At 41.3% G+C, this 12588-nt stretch overlaps 1 protein-coding gene across 1 annotated transcript in view; it reads right to left on the reverse strand.

Annotated features, from left to right (window-relative positions):
- SLC2A13 (solute carrier family 2 member 13) overlaps positions 1-12588 on the reverse strand; it is a 283132-nt gene that overhangs the window by 55875 nt on the left and 214669 nt on the right. The window contains exon 7 of the mRNA XM_067564428.1: positions 5871-5996. Within this exon, the coding sequence (XP_067420529.1) occupies positions 5871-5996 (126 nt within the window). The remainder of the gene's footprint in view (positions 1-5870; positions 5997-12588) is intronic.

The following is a 12588-nucleotide window of genomic DNA, read 5'->3' on the forward strand; positions in this document are numbered from 1 at the left end:
GCTTGAGACTTCCACAGATATTCAAGGTTCTTATGGTCAGAAGAGACTTGCACTGGGTGTCAGGCTCCCTCAAGGTGATGATGTCAGTCTTCAAAGGCTGATTTAATTGCAAGTAGTTCCTTATCTAATATCCCATAATTCCACTTGGTAATGGTGAGTTTTTGGGAGTAGTAGGTGCAGGGTACAACACTTGTTTTGAACCTTACCTCAGAGAGTATGGTCCCTACATTGAGGGCATTGGCTTCCACTATGAATGCCAGGGCCAGGTGTGCTAGAATGGGAGCAGTAGTGAAAGAAGCCTTGAGCTGTTTGAAAGTATGGTGAGCTTCGCGTGACCAAACAAATTTGACTTTCTTGCAGAGGAGGTTGGTCATAGGGGCTATTTGCCCCAAGAAGCCTGGAATGAACCATTGGTAAAAATTCACAAAGCCCAGGAAGCGCTGTAACTCCTGTGGGGATCTGGGTACTCCCCAACTACAAATGGCCTTTCCTTCTGGGGGTCCATGTTGATTCCCTCTGAGGAAAGATTGTAACCCAAGAATTCTGTGGAAGACTGGTCAAAGGTATGTTTTTCCAATTTCACAAAGAGGCCATGCTTCTGTAGTCTTTCCAGGATGGAATGAATGTGGTAACAACGCTGGGTAGGATTATCTGAAAGCACAATTATGCTATTGAGAGATGACTACAGACTGGTCCAAGAGGTCCCTAAATATGTCATTCAAAAAGTGTTGAAAGGTTGCATGTGTGCTGGTCAGTCTGAATGGCATTATTAAATATTCCAAGTGCCCACGGCAGGTTCGACAGGCAGTCTTCCACTTGTCTTCTGCCCTGATGTACATTAGGTTGTAAGTGGCTCAGAAGACCAGCTGATGAAATCTGGCAGATCGTACACAACCTAGTAACACCGAGATTAGGGGCAGGGGAAACTGGTTTTGGACAGTTACCTGGTTTAGGGCCCAACAGGACAGAATGTTACACCTTTGCATAGACATTTTCTTAACAAAAAGGACAAGTGCCCCTGCTGGGGAGGAGGAGTGCTGGATGAAGCCCTTGGCGAGATTTTCCTGGATGTAGGCATGAAGGGCTGCCAATTCTGGCTCAGCCATCACATAAATCTATCCATAAGGGCCTTAGCCCTGGGTTCATAGAATCATAGAAGATTAGGGTTGGAAGGGACCTCAGGAGGTCAACTAGTCCAACCCCCTCCTCAAAGTAGGACCAACCCCAACTAAATCAGGTTGCAGGTCTATGGGGCAGTCATAGACCCAGTGTGGAATTAGTATGTCTGCATTCTTTTAAAAAATTTCCACATAAACCCAATACTTTTCAGGGAGATGGGGACTTGGGCTTGGGAGTGACTCTTTCTGGCTAGCCATCTGGAGTGCCCCCAGAGGCGCTGTCATTTCCAATCAGTTGCAGGATCCTGGGTCAAAGGGTTGAGGCCGGCTGCACATAGGCAGACTCTTTGGCAGCATTCAGAGGGGAAGCTGATTCTCTTTTCTCACCAGGAGATGCCAGGGTCATGTTGCTCCAGCCAGGTGATGCAGAAAATTAGGGGGAAGTGTGGTGAATGGATCGCACTGAACTGTAGCACATCCCGATGGCCCTGAATTATGTCCTCTAGGGGAACTATTTCCTGCGTTACTGGCCCCAAGGAGAGACCCATCTGCTGTTTCTGCAAGAACTAATGTAGGCTTTACATGGAGGGGGATTTGTAGCGCTCGAGTGGCTTTAGCATCTATGAAGTAATTGGTGGTCCTGGAATCAATCAGGGCCCACTAAGGGGGAATCCATTTGGCCCCCTCCATGGTATGTAACTTTATCCTTGGAAGTGTGGGGAGGACCCACATGTCCTGTACTGGTTTTCTCTTGAGGGCTTGGGAGTAGTTCCAGAGCACAGTGCTCTGGTGGTGTCCAGGCTGGCCTCCTCCCCATATGGCCTGGCCTTGCTTGTTTCCTGATTCCTTGCAGGTCGAGGTCTGCAATGGGCAAGAGATCATGGCATGCGCTGGTGCTCCACAATAAAACCATAAGTTATTGTGCTGTCACCATTCCTTTTCTTCCAGGGTCAAGCATTGGTGACCCAGGTAAACCTACATCAGTTCATGGTTGGGCCCTAGGGATTTTGGTTAAGGGTGTGGGTGAAGCAGTGGCAGCGTACCCTTCTCTTCTCCTTTTGCTCACACATCTGGTTGCTGATGTGGAGAGAGAGAAAGCATCCAAGCAGGTCAGGGTCTCAACACAAGCTAGCTTGTCCTTTATGTCCTCACTAAGTCCACACTGAAAATGATGCAGTTGGGCTGCCTCATTCTACTCAACACCAACCACAAGTCGATGGAAGTGGGCAATATATGAGGCAACTGACCCTTGTCCTTGCTGGAGCCTTCATAGTGCAGCTTCTGCTGAGTGAGCGCAATGAGGGTCGCCAGCGATTGCTGAAAACACTCACAGGAAGGCATATCGGTCCGTTAACAAGGGCTGTCCTACTTCAGCAGCGGGGATGCCCGATCCAGCACTATTCCAGCCTGCAAACTGTCCCACCCGGGCCTGGCCAGTGGGATACATCCAAAAGCAGAGCAGGAAAAGGAGCCTGCATTGGTTCAGGAACCCTCTGAACTTCTGACAGTTCCTGTCAAAACATTTGGGCAGTGGTGCTGTGGGGCCCTGTTCAAAGGGCAGTGGCCCAACCCAAGCCTGGAGCACAGAATTCTCTTCCAGGGACTGTGCTGGCTGCTCGTGGAGTATCTGATTTTCCATCAGGAGCTGCACCACGTGGAACCGCAGCAGATGATTCTTGGTTTGGAGTTGCATGACCCGCCCTTGCAGGTCTGGTACCCCATTGGATCCAGTGGGTGACGGTAGACCTGCCCCTTCATATGCCAGTTAATGGGCTCCTAGGAAGGAGGTTGGAACTGGGTCTGGGCAAACTGTAAGAGACCAGACACAAGTAGTCTGGCTTAGCAGTCACAGCTGGGCTGGGGTCCACATGTCAAGGATAGTAGTCGGTGAGTAGGGGTCAGAGGAATCGCTAGAGCTGGTTTCAATAAGTAAGAGTCAGGGTAAAAGTCAGGATGGGGTCAGAGACTGGAGACCAGAGGTAGTTCCAGGCTGGAATCAGGGTCAGAATGAGGCTGAAGTTGGAGATCCAAAGTAGCACCATGCTAGAGTCAGGAGGCAAGAGTCAGTCAGACTGGGATTGGACACCAGATATCAGGAGACAAGTCTGCGTTGTTGCCCAGACAACTTCCTGGGGCGCCCTCCAGGTTCAATAGGGTAGTTGGCCAATCAGAGGGCTGCAGGGTACTGTCACTCTGGGTTCCCTGGGTGATATTTCCTGCTGCATCTGTTCTCCACAGTGTTCCCTGGCTGTAGCTCTGCATGGCCTCCTGGTGGCATTGTGGTTATTAACTGTCCCAGGCTTTGCAGCTCTGGGTTCTAGTCCCCACATCTTCACAGTGAGTATTGCAGTAGTTTTCCTCCTCTTAGGCAAGGTTTTCAGAGTAACTATAAACCTAAATAAGTTTAATTATCTGGCAAAATGTTTAGATCAGTGTCCTTATGATAATTTATATTATGAAACAGAATTATTTTTTCCTTCATATGTTATCTGTGTCAACAGCGGTAGAGAATAGTACTATTGAAGGATAGATGAGGAAAATAAAAAGATTACAGATGCCCATGTCCATTGCAAGTTAAACAAGAAAACTGCTTAATAAATAAGTGTGATTTACCTAGCAATTGTTTGTAACAAGTTTATGTCTCCAGATAAGTCTTATTGTATACTATTACATCTTCCCTAGCTACAGAGATGGTATTTAAAATGCTAGAGTACATGAAACAAATGTTGATCCTGGACATGAAGAAAGACCTAATACCTGACAAATAAAAGAATATTGGAGCTGTGGGTGCTCCTGTGAAAATCAAGGCATTAGCCAATGTGCCTATATTGGGGACAATTGTGCAAGCTAGAGGGGAGCTTTTCACTATATACTCCAAAGCAGGATATAAGGATCTGTAGAATGAGTAACACAGGTCTCTGGAGCCTGGAACAACTGACATGCCCACATCACCACTGGCAGGCCGGGCAGAGCCACATCCAAGAACACTCTTCGAGATACGGTGCTATAGGAAGTACCATCCAATGGCACTGTTTAACCCTGGTGGGTGCCTTGGGCAACCACACAGACTTCTGGCCTGATGTGACTCCAGATCACACCTTGTTTTCTGTCGTCTGGTTTCCAACTCCAGCCTGACGCTTGTTTATCAATCCCGACTGTAGTGATTATTCCAATCCCTACCCGCGGACTACTGCCTTGTGGCCATCCTTGGCTTGTGAACACCAGCCCAGACAGCCAACACTTTGGTCCCTTACATATGAGATTCTATAGCCTTTATTTTAGATTTGTTTTCTAACTGCAAATTTTATTGGTCACAAAATTATCCAACAACTTTTAAAATCAAGCCACAGTATGGTGATACAGCAAAACAGCAATGATGCTTTTTCATAAATGAATAAACATAATATCCCTTGATCTAATGGAGTCACATCATTCACCCCTATGCCTGGAAAGCCCCAAGAGATTGGACATAACATTTTAATGTATAGAAAAGAAAGATGAGGTCCTTTTCAGAGACACAACATTTATTATTTACTTAGATTGTTATTTTCATTTCCTCTGAGCCCTGGGCAATGAGACTCATTGTGGCTAAGGCACCTGATTTTGAAGTTGGAAAAAGACAAAAAGCAATTCCAATAAAAACTTTTAAAACTTTTCTAAAACACTTTTATGGAACATGTGGTATGAACAAAATACATGGTAATGAGATGAGGTAGGAATGTTTTATCAGCAGTCATATATGACCTATATAATTTCCTGGTGGCTTCACACCAATCCAAACTCATGTTGATAAAAACTTTAAACCATACTATCACAGGTTCCTGGTCATAAAGTGATTGATTGCCTTATAAAAGTGAACACTACACAGAATCTTTCTAAGCACCATGCTACCTCATGCACAAGGGTGTGGTAACTGCTGACATTTTACTGGGAACCTCTGTGTGTGTATACATATACATTCACATACAAGCACAAGGTATACAAGTGTTGCCACTTTAAAAACAAGGGAACTCACAAATTCTTGCACACATCATTCAGCTGACATTTTAGATTTGTTCAGCTGAGTGACTAGACCTATAAGTTCTGCCTTCATTTTAAAATGTTTGAACAAAGGTAAGGTTTAAAGAAACCATTTAAAAGAAAATGAAACTTTACAACTTTGAATGCAACTGTAGTGGGCGGAGGGAGGGCAGGGGGAGTTGAAGGCAGTCTCAGAAGAAAAAAAATCCAAAATAGCAAGGAAATGAAGTGTCCTTAGAGTTGATCCTAAAGGTTTGCCACCCTTTTCAAGTAGCAGCACTCAAACATATGTGTGTGTACAGCTGTATCAATACACAAACATACCCAGTATATCTTGCCTTTTCAGTCACTTCATCTGTGCAGCACAGAAGTCTGCATAATGTATTTCAAAGCTATCATTCAGTCCTAGCACAAGTACTAATTTTTCATCGTTCTTCGCAATTAGTGTTCTGAAAAATGTAATGAGACCTTTACGTCAACCATCACAAGTACTTTACTCCTAGACAGTTTTTATTTTTCTTGAAAAATGAAGTCCACATGGAACCTTTTTCACACTGGAAACACGTACTATACACTATAATGAAATAATAATGTCAAAAATACCAGTCAAAAGATCAGTCTTCTGGAAAGAATACCATTTTCAATGAAAGCATAAATGCTCACAGCAGCCTACAATTAAATTTTGATTGAGGCCTGTTATGAATTAAGAAACAAACTCTCGAAATGGCATACCTGCCCCATGCTGCTTCCATTGTAGATTCTTTCTTAACCGGAACACACGAGGACTCAACAACATTCGACTTGTTCAGTTTGTAGCAGAGACCACAATCTGGATCTAACATGCATCCATTACAATAACTGAAAGAGAGAAACAAACAGACATTCTAAATAATATTTTTTTTATCTATACATGTGAAGTGAAACATTTACCTAAGAGTTTGTACTGAACATGCCAGGTTAAAAGCATGAAGTTGCCTTTTCTTCTTCTGCGCCACATGCTGGTGAAGGGGAGATTCTGCATCCCCTATCAGTGCTGTGGTGAACATTAAAATAATGCATACTAAATTGCAGCCGATCAAACACTGGTATTGGGAAAATACTTACAGAACATTTTTGACTGAGAAACAGAGAAAGTACCCTGAGAGTATGAGGATCGTTAAGACCCAGACTTAGAAAGAGCAAATCGCACATAATCCTTATACAAAGGTGAATAAATGTTTTTTTAAAAGAGGAATTTATCTAGAAGCTACATTTAATTAAAATTTACTTAAATAAATAACTGTTAATTACATTATATTACATTAATTTTACATATCAACTGGTTAAAGTGACTGGCTATAATATGACAATTATAGTTACAATGCCCATATATATTGAATCCTCTTAAACCACTATATGATAAAAGAATCTTGCAGAAAGAAAATAGTAGCTGTATAGCTATTTGTTTCATAGTCTCTCTTCTACAGTGTAAATGGTAAGGAGGAGGAAGGATGTCCAGCGGTAAGTGTGCTTGTCTTGGTCTTAGAAGACCAGGTTCAATTCCTTGCTCTGCCAAAGACTTTTTGTGGTGGCCTTGAGCACGTCACTTAGTCTCTCTGTGCCTCAATTTCCATTTGTAAAAGGGGATAACAGTTCCCTACCTCGCAAGGGTGTTGTGAGGCTAAAACACATTAAAAATTGTAAGGCACGCAGATGCATATTCCCTATTATCGGAGTAAGTACCAAAGAGATAGTGTAGCCTGCCCTCCCTCCCCTCCACTATCTCTCTCAATAGAAAGAGAAGCGTAGTGGCAATGATTGAGATTCAAAGACGCATGCTGAATTATTTTTTCATTTCTTTAAATTTATTATTTTAAAATTTATTTATTTTTTATTCTGATGAGGGTTCTGGAAGTTGAAAACCCAAATTTTATCCTGCCTTTGGGATCTTGGTAATGTACATACTGCAGCTTTTGAATTAATAATATATCATCTAAATACAAAATCTGACTGCTTCAAGTGTTATGATCTCTTTCATATTCATGATTTGATCTTTAAAGTTTACTTGCACATAATTAGGTGAACATATCATGTATAGAATTAAAAGCGCCAGTCAAAAAAAAAAAAAAGCTGAACAGCTAAATAAACTTCCTCAAATAAATACCAGCAGTAAATAATAGTAATAATAATAATTTTTTTAAAAGGCATGAAAAAAATAAATAAAAGATAGCTGTGCTAACTGTTTGAAGCAAGTCTATGAAAAAGGAACACACTTTTTCTTATTAGACATGTTTTCAGGATAAAAATTCAGTTGTGTTTTGTAAGTCCTTGTGTCTCTTTTCTGTGATTTAGAGCACCCAGCAAAAGGGGGCCTCGATCTCAAACGGGGCTTTGGGTACAATCATGATATACATATTTACTGCTGCTGCTTTGTTGCTATGTTTCAGTTGTAAGAATTTGAAAAAGCATGTATCCTAACAACATGTTATTCCAGGTGAAGTACTGTAGAGCATTCAGGGTTTTTTATACGGAATTAAAGGAGCAAACTGTAAAAATATATAAAATAAGTAACTGTTACATTTAACTTCTTAGGGGCCCCATCTTGCAGTCCTTACTCACACGAATGACAAACGTGCAGGAACGTACCCTAGAATATCTTCCCTCTCTGATCTTTCAGAACCTGAATCTGCTGACCTCCAGAGCACAGTGCAAGATCTTGTTGCAGTTTCTTTGTGATGGTGGTACATAATTCATGACATGAGGAGTGGAGCTGCACTGGAGAAGCAAGGTGGTGGCCTGCAATTTAATTTTCCTTTCAAGCTCTATGTGGACTCCTGTCACTGAGCAATTCTTTAAACCTTTTTGTTTCTAAATGTTTCTAAATTACTTAAGGAGGGTAAAATAAGACAGTGTTGTAGTTCTCATAAAATAAAACAGTAAAAAGCCTGGAAGTTCCAAATTAAAATTAAACTTAAAAAATGTAACATAACAAAGTCTGGATATATAAAATTAAGGTGACAGACAGCCTTAACTTTGGCCCTGTACCACAAAAAAGCTACAGTAAACAATCCTATTCTTGGGGTGCATTTTCATCACAACGACTCATAAAAACTGACAAGTGATCTAACTGGACTACCTTACTGTTGCTGACAAACTAATTGTATACTCAACTTGTGTACTCCAAAATTCCTCAGCTCCATAGGCAAATTAAATCAACAGGCAGATTTAGGGTATTCAAGGGGTCCCACAGCTGCTGGCTTAAAACCTTACTTCACAAAGTCCATGAAAATCTCCATCAAAATGTTTCTAAAATGCATTCAGACAAGATGAGTTTGCAGGGTGGACAGGAGCTGGGGACAGAGCTAAGATTGTTTTAGTAACATCAACTCTGCAGTCTCTGCTTCATTAAGTTTGGGATTTTTTTTAAAATATAATATTTACCTTAGAATTTCCAGACTGTTGTGTTTTTGAGACAATTAATATTCTTAAGGACATTTTCCCTTTATATAACACATAGGTATTTACAACCTTAGCTAGTTCAACAAAATATTTTGCCTGGGAATACTGTATTAAATCAATTGTTTCTACAGAATGATATAAACTGCAAAAAAATGAAAGTTTTCCAAGAAAAAGAAGTAGTAAAAGGATAAATCAACTTAATTTCACTCATGCTGCTATATAAAAACACGCCAATCTAATAATTTGTGCAACAGAAATAGAAAAAGCTTTCAGGGAGATATCAATTTGAAAGGTAATTTTCTTCATAAGAATATTTCTCTTACATGGTTACATGAGAAAAATATAGTCCTGCAATTATCAATTGCAAAAGGAAACAACAATTCCAATATTACATTAGTGAGTCTTAATTAAATTTTGTTAACAATTGTTAAGGCAGCTGTGCTCAACAGCAAAAACAGTTAACAGTAACAGAAGACTTCAAATAAAACAGGATAAAGTGTTTTTAAAAAATCATAGAGGTGTGTGCGCGCGTGTCAGCACATTTCATATATGGCATATAATGGGTATATAAAATATTGTATGACCTACTAGTGAAAATGATGCTGTGATGACAACAGAAGGCTATATTGCTGATTTTAACATGGTGATAACATGTCATATGATTTCTTTTTAAGCGTGAGAAAACCCTCAAACTTTATTTAGGAACATAAAAATTACCACAGAAACACAGCTATAGACCTGAGGATACTGGTTGTAACATCTAGGCCAATATCCTAGCTTCAGAAGTGTCCAGTTCCAGAAACTCCTTCCTATCAAATGTAACTATGGATATTTTCATCATCCATATGCTGCATCACAATCGGTATGACTGCAGTGTACAAATACACTAAAATTAGTTGCATGATGATAGATTAATCACTATCTCCCACCTAGCAGTGAATAATTTCATAACTTCTAATTAAATTATAATAAAATATGCAAGAACAAAAGCAAATATCTAACAAACAAGTTATTACAAAATTCAAACACTCAGGAGGAGAGAAGTGCATTGTCATTATTTCATTTAAAACATTTCTCTTTTAAAACCCTCTATAAACCATCAATTACAGTGTGTAAAAAACACAGAAAAGGACAATTGAATAAGATAATGGAGAGATCTCATGTCTATGATGACACTAAAAGCCATTTAAGCTTCTCTCTCTGGGTATAATGTCATTAGGACTACCTGGCATATGATAAGACTTGAAAAGTTACCTGTGTAGATACTCTCCTCAGAGGTTGAGAAAAAAAAAGGGTAGGAGAGATCTCAGAGGAGCACTGTGAGTGAACCAAATAAAAGCTACCGAAGAGCAGTCAAACAGGTTCTGGGGCCTATGGGAGACTTCAACTGGAGACAGAAGAGACAGATGAAATGGACAAGGAACCACCATTCAGGCCTCACCAGTTCATCCAAATAAACCACTTATGAGTCAGAATTATGGGAAACACAACTCCAGGGGCTCAAGGCTTCCCTAGAATTTTTCTTTCCTTTTATTAGGTCTGCTTCTGGGTGGAAATGTGGTCAAATGTGTGTGACACGAGAGAAGAAGTCAGGACACGTGGATTTTATTTCTAGCTCTCTCACTGACTCACTGTGTGAGGTAAGTCACTTAACAGTTCTGTATCTCAGTTTCTCCTTCTGAAAAATGAGGATAATACTGTTCACCTACCTTTGTAATTTTCAGTCCTGTACCACTATTTTTATACCTAAAAATGTCATGACTTTAAAGATCAATATCTTGGAAGGAGAGATTCCCAGCTTCCCAAAAGGGATCCTGCATTCACTTCTAGCTCTGTAAATCCCCAAGATTAGACTTTACAAATTGATGTCCGGGTATAGAAAAGCTATTTTAGGTCATTTTAAGAGGTTCTTATGGCTCAATTCCATGTTAATAAAATAATAATGAAAGAATAATAGTAAAGTCTAATATATCTTGAACTATTCCAGTGCTTCTGTAGGAGATAAAAGTGTACTTGGCCACTTCTTGTATCTGGTATCCAAGCACCAGAAACAGGCAAGAATCAAAACAAGATTGAAAACCTTGGCAACAGAAGAGGGCCAAATCCCCTTGATTTAGAGGCAGTTCTCCTAGTTACCATCTCTTCCAGACAGATTATATTCAAGACATTTTCAATAACCTACTAACAACGCTTCAGTCTATATCCTGTATTCAGGATTCAGGGACTGGTAAAGACAAAAGAATGCACTGTCCCGATGGATGATAAAGAGATGTAAAGCTCAATGTCACCCTCATACTGATGGCACCACACTACAGAACACCTCATTATCTCCTTTAGCGTTCTCCCAAAAACAATGCACAGCAGGTCGCACAAGAAAGCCTTGGGGTAGATCAGGAACTGCCCTAGACTAGTCCCTTGGGTCCACTGCCCACCACTCCACATCACCTTAACTGGATCTGCCAATGCCAGTGGCCATCGTTGTTAGGGACTGTGGAACTCAAACTCGGAGCAACAGGACTCTTAGGGCTTAGCAAGCTCCAACCGGCCACACAACAACTTGCTAATAGTTGCTAGGGCAGAAGTCGAACCCCAAGCGAGGACTCAAGTTCTGGAATCTGACTGGCAGAATGCTGGGGGTCTTGATTCATCCACAGCTTCTATATAAACCCAGCCCAGGAACAGAAAGTTTCCTATGCAACTAGGATCTACCTTGCACTTCCTGCTCCTGCTCTCACTCTTGCTCCCCTGGCTTGACTTCCTGGTATCCTGACCCGGCCTCACTCTGCTTATCAATTTGTGGTTCTGCTCTCAAGTTTGTCTCCTGTTTCTGATCTTCTGGTAACCTGACCCTGCCTGCCTCCTGACATTTGACTCTCATGTGCCCTCTGGGCTGCGTCGGACTCTGACCTCCCAATATCTGACCTGACCTGACTTCTGCTTTGACCATTAGGTCAGACTGCTCACGTCCTGGTCGTAACCATCATGCACAGTCTCAAAGGCAACCGGTAGAGCTAAAGAAATCAGCATGGACTCTTGATCACAGTTTGTTGTGACAACAGCAACCATCCATTTGACCACTACAGACTCTGCCATCCCCTGGCCTGGAGCCAGACTGAAAGGTGTCAAGGAACTCCACATACTTCAGGTACAGATATGAGTGTATCTGAATCTTGATGATATAAACTTCACATACATTCCCCAAGTCAGTCTGATAACATTTATCATTAAATCATTAAATCAAAAGAAAATAAACGAACAATATTCTACCTTACCTGCCCCTGGCCTTCTACCATCCTAAAATAATACGGTAGGAACATGGCAATTATAAGCAAGACTTTGAAAATAAACAGGGGATTTCTTTAGTATGTAATAAAAACTTATATAAAAGGTGATGGAACCTTGTCCTCTTAAAGAAGGCACTGACCATCATCTCCACCTACAGTGAACCAATGCTTCCTTTCCACAAACTCTCATCAGCCATGAAGGATGTGGCTCCAAAATGCAAGCTGCAGCCAGAAGCTCCCCAAACACTTCCACCTCAGGGATTCAGAGAGGCAGAGACATTAGATGTGTCCACTCTGAATGCATAATCTGCCATCACAGATGCAGAAAAATCTGAACGTTCGTGTTGGTGTAGCAGATTGAAAACTTTTCACACAGACCAACAGAGAGAGCTCAGACAGCCCAGCAACTACGTACCTATGCAGAGAAAACTCATCTCCTGCCTACTAGTTGGAATTGTTCTGCAGAATAGCGTTTTCTGTAGGGCAGTGCCATGAGATTTCAAAAATGTACCTATGCTACAGCCAGTCAGACCTAATGTGTTTTCTGCCACTGATACCTATCAGCCTCCTCTTCTCCGCTTTCTATATCGCACGCCATCTGTGCATCTTTGTGGTGTGCAAGGATGAAGTATCAGAAGGGAGATGTTAAGAGCCAATAGGATGCATGAGCCATGGTTCAGTATTAACTCAGAGAAAAGAACACGATCTCCTGCATTGCTGACCATGCT

This window comes from Emydura macquarii, unplaced genomic scaffold (assembly GCF_026122565.2).
Source record: "Emydura macquarii macquarii isolate MOO-44397 ecotype Brisbane River unplaced genomic scaffold, CSIRO-AGI_Emac_v2 contig_2636, whole genome shotgun sequence".
NCBI lineage: Eukaryota > Metazoa > Chordata > Testudines > Chelidae > Emydura > Emydura macquarii.